This window comes from Anabrus simplex, chromosome 4 (genome assembly GCF_040414725.1).
Source record: "Anabrus simplex isolate iqAnaSimp1 chromosome 4, ASM4041472v1, whole genome shotgun sequence".
NCBI lineage: Eukaryota > Metazoa > Arthropoda > Insecta > Orthoptera > Tettigoniidae > Anabrus > Anabrus simplex.
The window spans coordinates 202,765,589-202,777,806 of NC_090268.1; the positions used below are offsets into that span (position 1 = coordinate 202,765,589).

The 12,218-nt window shown below is 38.3% G+C and overlaps 1 protein-coding gene across 1 annotated transcript in view; it reads left to right on the plus strand.

The window, feature by feature from the left end:
• Dhc36C (Dynein heavy chain at 36C) overlaps positions 1-12,218 on the plus strand; it is a 911,918-nt gene that overhangs the window by 814,066 nt on the left and 85,634 nt on the right. Inside the window, exons 46-47 of the mRNA XM_068227203.1 lie at positions 3,979-4,124; positions 4,208-4,360. Of these exons, the coding sequence (XP_068083304.1) occupies positions 3,979-4,124; positions 4,208-4,360 (299 nt within the window). The remainder of the gene's footprint in view (positions 1-3,978; positions 4,125-4,207; positions 4,361-12,218) is intronic.

Genomic DNA, 12,218 nt, shown 5'->3' on the forward strand with positions numbered 1-12,218 from the left:
CATTTTCACACCAGGCAAATGCTGGGGCTGTACCTTAATTAACGCCATGGCCGCTCTCTTCCCAGTCCTAGCCCTTTCCTGTGTCCCATCGTCGCCAAAATACCCATCTGTGTCGGTGCGACGTAAAGCCAATAGCAAAAAAAAAAAAAAAAATAATAATAAATAAATGCAAATGCAAGGGAAACTGCTTATCAATAGTTACAGGTGATGAGAAAAGTGATTTCTTGACATCATTCTTATAAATAGCAAATCAAGAACAACAAGATTCATATTTAAGTGGTTTAATAACTGTACAAAGCATTGTGAGATGCAGACCAACATCAGACTGCTTAAATATTGAACATTCCACTTACTATGGTGACTATTTTTGATTCATTTTTTTTTTTTTAATACTTGTATTCGAAGAGCAGAAGTATTTATTCTACATTCACTTTATTATTTTCCATGCTAGTGATTTAAATAAAAAGAGACATTCTCAAACATATTCTTAATATTTTGGTGCAAGACGGATGTAACTCATTTTAAATTTATATTAATATAAATAATATTAATCGGTCCGAATTTTAAAATTGTAGCTACACACTACTACCTTAAAGTAGGTGCTGTGGGAATATATCTCTTATAACTATTCAAGCTACATGAAATATGTTAATCAGTTTTATGTCTCTCCTGAAGAAAAAAAAAGAAAAAAGAGGTAATATGGAGGTACTCCCATCTTGCACCAGACCTTTAATTTGTTGTCTGGTCCTTCATATCCAGTGCTCCATTATAGTAATGGAAAGAAGTGGTGAGAGAAAACTTCCTTGTTGGACTGTCCTCTCGGTTTGAAAATGACTTGACCTGCCACCTTCAATTTGCACATGGCTCTTTGTCTCTAACTATAGCTGCTTTACTTGAGCTATAATCTCATGTGGCACATCATCACATCTCAGACATTCCCATATGTGCTTACGTGGTACTAAGAAATTTAAATAAGTTTAGCTGCAGTGGACTAGCCTAAGTTTCAAGGTGATCTGGTGGTGTGAGTTAAAACTGCTGTGAGAGAGTTCCTGTTTAGAAGAATCACTGAAACTCTGTAATCTTACTCTATTTATGAGTTTTGCAGGCTTGTAGTTTGTGGTACAGGATGCACCTTCTAAGCAGTGGCGGCTCGTGGCTGTAAAGTATGGTGAAGAGCTATTACCTGTTCGGTTTCGAGCGACAGATTTAGGAACTTCTTTCTTTCTTTCTTTCTTTCTTTCTTTCTTTCTTAATCTGCTTACCCTCCAGGGTTGGTTTTTCCCTCAGACTCAGGCAAGCAGGCCCAACAAAACAACTTCTGTAGAGCTGGAGAGGAGCACAACCATGGAAATTCCTTAAACCATGATCGTTTGAAACTAGGATTGTAAGATTTACCGGAATGTTTCACTTCTTTTGTAGCACAAATTTGCAGCGATTCAGTAGGGCGATCAAAACGTAGAACTTCATTCTGATCTTCGTTTCTCCAACGTGAAAAGGGTGTTTATAATAAAATGCACACTATGTCATAAATAGGATACATATTTAAATAACACAGCACAATACTATGAATGAACCACGATGCGTAAGTACTCGTACTTCACACAGGATGACGCAGGGAAGACGAAAAATTCCGCTCTTCCGACAACTTCACTAGCACATTCCGCTATGTGGAAAGTACGAGGGTGACGTCACGGTTGTCATGGCAACCGCCAAGGCCAAGCGCTACGAGGGAGCATTTGGTAGGTAGAGGCAGCTGCGGAATCTCTCGTCTTCACTCAGTCTCACGTGCCGTACTGTGGCCAACAGCCGGTGCTTTCGTGAGTTCCCCTGGTTCTCATCAGGTGATGAGGTGCTCCAAATGCCGTACAATAAAACATTTTCTTTCCATAAAACCAACAAATATCATAAGAAAAATATAATTCATTATGGTAAAAATAAGTGGTGAAGTGGCACTTCACCTACTTCACCTGAAAAGCCGCCCCTGCTTCTAAGAGAGCATGTCCTTAGAGAACGACGAACACAAAAACATCAGGTGACTGAATCCCTTCTGGGCCATGGCCTACAAGGCAAAAAAAAAAAAAAAAATAATCACTTTTCCCTTTGTGAAAATCAAATGTTCATAAAATATGTCTTGGTCATCCATCTACAGCTATTAATTTCAGATGACCGCCAGCCATAAGACACAGCCTGCATAGTTGCTAGGTAACATTGTCTGGCTATCCATCCATACTTTACATCACAGCCTGCATGGTTGCTAGGGTTACACTTCCACCACGGTAACTTCCGTAAAACAAATTTTCAGATGACATACTTATGTCAACTTGTAGAGTTGGATGATGGCTGTGACAGCCAAAGCAGTTAAATTTCTGATCTTAGATGCATTCTCAATCTGTTGGAAATGTTCCATCTCATATTAGTTGAGAACAAGACCACTGATGATCATGTATCATTTCCTGCCTACCGTATTTTTTGGACCATAAGATGCACTTTTTGTTACAAAAAATACTGCCTAAAATATGGTTGCATCATATGGTCTGAAGGTCTATCGTATTTAGAGACTGAGTATATGTGATTTTCTACATCAGTACACTGATGAATCATCAGTTGACCACTTTTCTTACTGCAGTTAAGAAACAGCAGCTGTGGTATACCTGCATTTGGTTAACAGGAATGCGAGTTGACAGGGAATTCCTAACAAAACAGCTTGCAACCCCTTTCCACCGTGCCTCCTTATTGTATCAGCCAAACACAAAGAACTTCAACCTTAACCAATGTTATAGGTAACCTTGAAGGAAGGTTAGAAAGAAAATATTTCACTTTGTAATCATTAGCAAGTTCCAGTAGTGGCAAGTTGTGGTAGTGGCCATTTACTGTCAATATCAGTTGTATGGAAGAGGTTTTCTTACAACATAGGCCTAGCATTTAAATTAAAAGTTGTGGAATATGCAAAAAAATGTATTTTTAATAGGGCAGGAGAAAGACAATTTGGATCTCTGGCAACTGAGAAAATGATATGCGAATGGCAAAAACAAGAAAATCACATGTTGAAACTGGGGGGGAAGTAAACACTCTTTTAGGAGGCTTGCTGAAAAGTGGCCTCTTCTAGAGTCAGAAATGAAGGAATGGGAAATTATTTTTTCCCTTAAATTTTGTCCATTGTGTCTTATGGTCCACAGCATCTTATGGTCGAAAAATGGTGCCCTAAGATGTAATAGGGACGCCATTTTAGCCTCATGCTAGGGACAACGAATGCCAACAGTAAAGCATCATTTTCTGATGGTTCTGATAATAGGAAGCCATAATTCACTGAGGTTGTAGCCTGTATACCTGAACACCCAGATGAGTTCAACCGCGATACAGGGCACCATTTTAAGTTCTTAGATGCTTTCCCTTAGCAACCTTTGATGCATCATGTTTCATTTTTTCTATTTTCTCCTGATGAAGAAAGGCAAGGTTCCTTTTGAAATGCATTGAGTGTGTTTATATAGTTCACTACATGGCATAAATCCAAAATATATATCATGAATTGATCATTCTGTTGTTTTTACCCTTTAAAACACTTTTCACCAATCATCAGTCCTTTAGTGGTCTGCTATGTATGATATTTAAATTTAGGATATTAAGCATAACTCGATCCGGTTCCTCTTGTTACCATTACTGTTCATCTTCACTTCATTAAATTATTAATCTATTCTGACCCCAGTGATGTAGCACATAGCATTTGTTGATGAGAAAGATCTCTCTCATCCATATATATAACTGAAATCTTGCAGTAAATTACAGTGTTTGTTATGGCACTGCTTGTCCATTGCTATTGCACTGTGAATGCAAGACTGGGAATAACTCATGGTACACCCCTAGAATATTCCTTGTATGGAAAATTAAGATACACTTTAGGACATGTTCTGTGGCAAAATTAATGTATGACTTTTGATTGTCTGTGCTTGATAGAGGCCATGTTTGCTTGTTTGTTTGTAGCACAACTAGGGGAGCCCTTCATCATACCACCTCCGTTCAACCTCTTGTCTGCATACAAGGACTCACACAGTATTATACCACTCATCTTTATCCTGACACCTGGTGCTGATCCCATGTCGCTGCTACTCAAGTTTGCTGATGACCAGGTGCGTATTTGACCAGAGATATTTGTACATGTACCTTCCTCTGAAGACATACTATGTGATGAGATATGCGTATGTACTTCCAGGGTTTTGGAGCCAGCAGACTGTACTCCTTATCACTAGGACAAGGGCAGGGGCCAATTGCAGTAAGACTGATTGAAGAAGGAGTTCGCAATGGTACTTGGGTCGTTTTACAGAACTGCCATTTAGCAAAAAGTTTCATGCCTTCTCTTGAAAAGGTTAGTAATATTATTGTTCTTTCATTTTCCTTTCTATTATATGTGGCAAAATTATATATTGTATAATGGAAGATATAGAGTAGTATTAAAACCAAGAGAAGTGACCACGATACGACTATGGAGGCAAGTGGGATCAAACCCCACAGTCGGCTGTCCTGAGAATAGTTTTCTGTGGTTTCCCATTTTCACTTTCAGTAAAATGCTGGGACAGTCCCTATTCAGAGTCTCCAGCTGATTCCTTCCACCATCTTATCCAATTTCATTCATTCATTCATTCATTCATTCATTCATTAGCTCCTCAATTGAGGTTGGTGTCAGGAAGGGCATCGGGGTGTAAAAACATGCCATAGAGAACAGAACTTGGTCCAATCTTATTTAGCTTATATATCTAAGATATGCCTGCCAAACTTTCAAGAAAAACTGGTTATGCCGATGATTGGGCACTTGCTACTAGAGATACAACATTCAAGAAATCCGAGATGACTCTAATGGACAACATTAAAGAGTTGGTACAATACTTAAAGTTGGAGAGACTTAACACCTAATGCCAACAAAACAGAACTATGTTGCTTCCATCTAAGTGCAAGATAGTTAATAAGGAATTGCAGGTGTAGATTGGAAATCAATTATTGAGACATAATAGATTCCCTAAGTATTGTAGCATTATTAATATTCTGACAGCAAATGAATGTGCATTATATCACCGCATTGGTTGTGGGATGGAAAGACTTGAAACTGTTTTCATCCAGAATGCTGCATGTATATTTTATATCCACTACCTGTGAGTAACGGAACATGTACTGGACTTGTCTGCCATCTAACAGCATGAATTTAAATTGTGGGCTTGTCTGAGAGCCCGTAGCTCTGTGTGTGTGTGCTACTAACCAGAGTGAGACTTCGCCTCCAAGCAGTAACTCGCCCGTCTTGTTGCTGAGTTGTCGTGCCTGCTCCTGGCCTGGACTGTAATGGCTGCCAGGCTCTATAACGGCCGTCATTTGATACGGGCTAAAGGACCTGTTTTCTTCTCTTTACAGTGTCCCTGTACGCTGAAGTAATATGGTTGATGTTAATTTTAAAATGTGACTGTGCTGAGTAATCTTCTGTACTCCGGTAAGGACTTGATTTTTGATCACCAAAATTATTTCTTCATCCTGCGCGAGTATACTTAATTAATTTTCCAGTCAGAAGAAGGTTGGGATGACTTCTATTGTACAGTGTATGTTCTGATTTACTACAGGAATATAACATAAATAAAAAACTAATATCTTTTAAGTGTTTGAAATCATTTGCGTGTGCTTCGTTGGTTAACTATGTTAAATATTTCCATTCAAAATTCATGGCCTGGCATGGCATTCTAAATTATTTGTGTTCATCTGGAAATTACCTGTGTAATTATCCATATCTAAAGGCATTGTCATATGAAAAGTGCCATAGAGAATGCTCGGTTGTTTTAATTTAATATTTATATTTCGTTATTATTTTTATTAATTTTTTTCTCCATCATCTTGCCTCTGTTATTTCTGTATTTTAATTTACAAAGAGCGGTGCACTCACTTTGGGTAATAAAATTATTATTTCCATAAGTATGATGTAAGATTTTGTTATGTAATTTAGGGAAATAGTTGTATTCAATTCTGAGGGAAGTATTGTGAAGTTTGAATTGATGTTGCTTTAATTATTGTTCTATTTCAGTTGCTTGGGTCATTTTTTCCTTGGTAATCTTCATCTTATCTCAGATTCTGCCCACTGCGTTTTGTTGTTAAATAGCATCAGTTCGACGGATTGTTTGTTGGTGTTTGAACATGTCCGTGTCTCAGGTCTGGAATCAACTGTTATAATGTAAACGTTGAATATAAATCCTTTGAATTTTAACTTGATGGTTATGTGAGATGTGCGATGTGACATCTTGATAATTTTACGAGATTTTTGAGGGAATTTAATTTTGACCAACGTTTCAAGCTTCGTAGTATGGAATTCAAGTCTCAAAAGGGTTGTTCTGATTATAAAGACAGTGTAAATGAAACATCACAGGCTACACAGATTTAACTGTGCAATATTTGTTAAGAGTATGAAATATTGTTACTGGTAACTTAGTAAGAGAAAAGGTTTTATGGTTACCTACAGGAAGTGATTGTAAATTCTGATTTTGTGTTTTCTTAAATACCCACTTAATTACAGCATAAAATATATAAATAAGCTAATCGATAAACATACTAACAAGCCCATGACTACATTAACGAAAGAGTCAAAAAGTAAGAAAAATATGTGACATTCACATTTAGCAATAATAATATACACATAAACACCAAGGTCCTAAGAAAACAGAACCTGAAAATTGCTTTCAAAACCAGCAACACTAATGAAAGAATATTATTTATCTCCCACACCGTAAATACTAACAATAAATACACAAATTCTGGGATATATAAACTGGAATGTCAGGGATGCGGTTAAAGTTACATCAGACAAACTGGTAGGAACTTCCTCATAAGATATACAGAAGATCGCAACGCTTTAAAATATAATAGTTTCTCTATGATGAGTGATTATCACAAAGACTATAATCACAATTATACTACAATAGATCAAGATCTAAAATTTCTACAACATGAAAGAGAAGGTCCACTACTCAACATTTTAGAGAATTTTTACATCAATATGGATCAGTATAAGAACCCAGCCCTCAACTTAAATGAGGTAAATTTAAAAAAAAAGCCACAATGTGGGAAACTTTTATTCCGATCATTTGTAGTAAAATACTCACAATTATCACACTCGGTTTCAGTCACCGCCCCCAATATTCTGCACACTCCCATTCTCCCACCCATTTATGCTCTTTCGGCAGTGTTCACCACTTCTAATACTGCATCATCTGTCGAATGTCCTCTCTGAAAGCCATGCTGACGAGGTGACAAATCCCCAGCTCACTGAACTGCTGAGAGTATTCTGGGCTGTAGGAGTTTTCGAAACCTTTTCCTGCAGTATCAAACATACAGAGGTCTATACTCCCCAGACTTCCCTTTGCTGATCAAAACTAACCGTGTTTTGTTCCATCAATTGCTAAAAATACCTGCCATGTGGCAATTGTTGTACATCTCCAGCAGCAGCAGCAGTAGTAGCGATGATGATATAATAATAATAATAATAATAATAATAATAATAATAATAATAATAATAATAATAATAATAATAATAATAATAATAATAATAATAATAATAATAAGTAACGGGGATACCCGTGGAATGCAGAAGTGAAAGAAGGTGCGGGCTGGAATGGGTCTAACTACAAGGCCGAGATATGAATTAAAATTACATTAAAGGTTATATTTGCGAAAATAGCAAAACTTAACAATTTTCACATAAAATTTCAAACTTTAACAAATAACAAGAAGTCAAGTCAGGTACAAGACCAGGAAAGGCAAGATTTAGAGACAATTTAACAATCTGGACCTAAAACCCTAATTTTTACAATTCCTGAGCTCTCAGCTCAATTTTACCAAGGTACATTCTTGTCCAAAGGGCAGAAAACCCCTTCATTCAAGGAGCCTTTGCTCCAAAAACCATACCAGGCCTCCTAGAGGCACTTTTGCCACATATAAAAGAGCTGACCCGCTCTCGATTTTGTGAGCCTATCAAAGGCCACAACAAACTTTACCATTAACTGCCCTCAAGGCACACTTACAAAGAAACAGGGGTATCTTGTACCCAACCTACTGGGCTTTAGTAGAAAAATAACAGGTTAAGTTAATGGCCCAAAATGCAAAATGAATGGAGGCGTGAACTTGCCCTCCTAAACACACATTTTAAAACCTAAAAGGCACTAGGCCGATGAAACAGTGGCTATTCCCAAGCTATGGAGGTGACTCGTATACAGAATAAATTTAACACATTAAGGAAGAGTAGAAAAACGGTTATGAAAACGTAGTCACCTCAGATCCAAAATGCCACGAACCTGCTACGCAGGCATAGCAGGGGGAGAGGTGATACTCCCAAGTGGCACGTCCTAGGTGGCGGATAGGGGGGTCCTAACTGGCTTGCCGGCGGACTTGAGGGAAATAAAATACCTCTCGCGGACCAAACACACCCCCCCCTGTGGGTGGGGGAGGCTGACAAATAATACACCCACGGTATCCCCTGCCTGTCGTGAGAAGCGACTAAAAGGGGCGACCAAGGGATGATTGCATTCAAACCATGAAACTACATGTGATTAGTACCACCACGTGGAGAACACCAAGGGTCGCTTTTACTTGTGCATAGTACCACAATATTAGGTATGAAATAGGTTTATGATTGGTAGCACCTAGGAGCACCGTGCGGTCGGCTTTTGCAGTACCTGTGATTAGTACCACCATATGAGCAGAACCATGGGATGATGGATGCCATGGTTCTGCCTTACCTGTGATTAGTACCCACTATATGAGGAACACCACTGGATAGGGGAAGGTCCCTGTGGTTAGTACTCTTATGTGATGAACACCATAGGTTTGCGTTGCCTGTAAATGGCGCCGCAAAGTGGGAAAAACATAGGTTTGTATTATACGTCAAATTTCATAACCTCTGAGTAGTACAACAGTGTGTGGAATACCGCAAGTCTCTGCTACTTTTGATTAGTACCGCAACAGGACAGATACCATGGTTCTACATTACTAACGATAAGTATCATTCTGAGGGGCCTTTGACCTGTATATTGGACCCATTTAGACACCAAGCATCCTCGATTCAGGATTGTGCTTTGGAAGTGGTCCCTTGGTCAATAATACTATAAACTATGGTAGTTTTTTGAGTCTGATCCACTGATTGTCTTAAATTCATGTTCATTCATTCATTCATTCATTCATTCATTCTTCATGACATTTTTTATATTTTTTATATTTTATATTTTTTATATTTTTTATATTTTGGTCAGTGGATGATTTTGAACTTTTACTTTATCATTTCATTTCGTACCATTAGGGGCCTATGACTGCAATGTTAGGCCCCTTTAAACAACAAGCATCATCATCATCAAATCAAAAATGAAGGGGAGCTCAAGAGGGTAAAGCACTCTCTATCCCCGATTTACAGTTAAAGATATATGTTTTTACAGAATTCTACATGTTTAAGAGATAGGTTACATGGTAAAGGTTTCGGACCTTCCCCGCGGGTTGAACTGCTGAGCTAGCAAGAAATCAAGATGTTAAGCGGCCATTACCTTACTGAAGATCTGCTGCCTGAAGAAAGAGGCGCTTCCCGCCTCCCGCTATACGTCCATACACTAAGTTAGATGTTGATGATGTGGCCCAGAGGCAAGAAAATCAGCAGTTTTTATACCCTCGGGGAAAATTCGAGACCTTCATGAATAAAACAGCCACACCCACAGGCTTTTATTGGCTAGCTAAAAGTTACACATCAAAATCGGAGAAGAAAGACACGGTTGGTCAAAAATTAATTACAGAAATTCTGGATTGGCTCAATTCAAAGCTGGTGGAAAGAAAAGATTAATATTGCCAACCCGCAAATCAATGAACAAAATTTAGTAAAGAGAAAACTTATGAATACAAAATTTCTTCCAGAAAGTTCCTTCACTTCGCGCCAGGGTGCATGATCATAGTTTTTTAGTAGAGACATCTATAAAAGAATGTCCACACTTCTTGATCAATGGAAAACAAAACAAGTTAAAATCCACACAGTATTGACAACTTAATCACAAAATTTACAGTAGTGACATCTTCTGAGAAACTTATGAGTTGATCCAGTTTTTAAAGTTCAGAGTTTCTCCTGTAGAGGAGGATTTATTGGCGCAAGATTTAAAACTGCGGCGTAGGGGTGTACCGCCCAGTACAATAATAATAATAATAATAATAATAATAATAATAATAATAATAATAATAATAATAATAATAATAATAATAATAATAATAATTGTTCCGAGGGTACTGTGGAACAGCAGAGGTGAAAGAAGGTGCGGGTTGGAATAGGTCTCAACTACAGAAGCACGAAAGATGAATTAAAATTTTAACAAGGTTATATTTTCAAAACTTAACAATGGTAGCATAGAATTTTGAGCATACAACAAATAACAAGTTAAATCAGGTACACAATTTAGAGAATATTTAACCGGTTCCCACTAGGGGAAATAACAAAGACAATCAGGTATACAGCCGCTGTACCAAAAACCAGTTAAGTGATTTTTACATATATTGGGCTACGGCCCGAATTCATTAACTCTTGAGCTCTCAGCTCACAATCACAAAAGCTACAGGGCAGAAAACCCCTAAGTCAAGGAGCACTTGCTCCTAATTACAATGTTAAAGAAAAGAGCAGAACCGCTCTCAATATTACCAGCCTATCAAAGGCTACAACCTTCATTTCAGACTGCCTTCAAGGCACACTAAGAAACAGGGGTATTTGATACCCAACCTTTACATGAGGAAAACAAAACATCAGGTTAAATTACTGGCCCATAATACAAAAATGAATGGAGGCGATAGCTTACACTCCTACACAACGTTTGTGTCAAAAAACCTATGTGGCGCTAGGCCGATAATACAGGGGCTAATCCCAATCTAGGAAGGTGACATGTATGAGAAAACTTACTATATTAAAGAAGAGAAGAACGGTTATGAAAACGTAGTCACCTCCTTTATCAAAAATGAACGGGAGTTTGAGAGGGTGAAGCACTCTCTATCCCCGCTTTACAGATTTGTAATTTGTAGATAGACAGAAAAGAATTTACATTTTAAAAGGGTAGGTTACATACTAAAGGTTTCGAACCCTCCCCGAGAGTTAAACTGCTGAGCTAGCAAGAAATGAAGATGTTAACAGGCCATTACCTTGTAGACGAACTGCTGCTTGTTGAAAGAGGCGCTTCCCACCCCCTGCTACATAATCACACACTAAGCAAGTTGTCGATGAAGTGGCCCCAAGACCAGAAAATCAGCAGTTTATATACCCTCGTGGAACATTCGAGACCTTTCATGAATGATAACAACCCACCCACAAACTTTTATTGGTCGGCTAAAGATTACAAGTCAAAACTGAAGAAGAAATCTAGGATTGGTGGAAAATTAATTTAGAAAATTTAGGATTGGCTAAATTTAAAACTGGCGGAAACAGAGATCAATATTGCCAACCCAAAAAATGAAAGAAAGAAATTTAACAAAGAACAAACTTATAGATACAAAATTTCTTCAAAAACAGTTCGTCCACTTCGCACCAGGGTGCACGGTTATAGTTTCTAAGTAGTGACATCTAGAAGAGGATGTCCACACTTCTTGCTACAGAGCAAACAAACACAAATCGAAATAGACATAGTTCAGAACACTTCAAAATTTACAGTAGCGACATCTTCCAAGAAACCTTCGATTTAATACAGATTTTAAAGTTCAGAGTTTCTCCTGTAGAGAGGTTTCAACTGGTGCAATATTTGAATTCGTGGTGTGGAGGTGTACCGCCTGGTACAATAATAATAATAATACAACCTGTGGCATTAAAGTTTGGTGAATGAAGTCAGAACGGTCGATCCGGCAACACTGGCGACACACAACGCTGCACCTGCATAGCAGCAGGTTTTGATCATGTGCTCTCAACGTTGTTCACTTGAGCATCGTGTATGTGCCGTGTAAAACCTGTCTGACACAGTGCGAGTTTAGTCCGTTGGTTCTGAACTGCGAACAGAAACATGAACGACCAAAAGATCGGTGTACAGTTTTGTTTTAAGCTCAGCAAGACAACGAAAGAAGCACATGCGATGCTGGTACATGTTTATGAAGATCAAGCACTGTCCTTGAAGTGTGTGTACGAGTGGTTTGCCCGTTTTCGAGGAGGCTGGGAAGGTGTTTCTGACAACTCCCGTAGCTGAAGACTGGCGAACGCCATC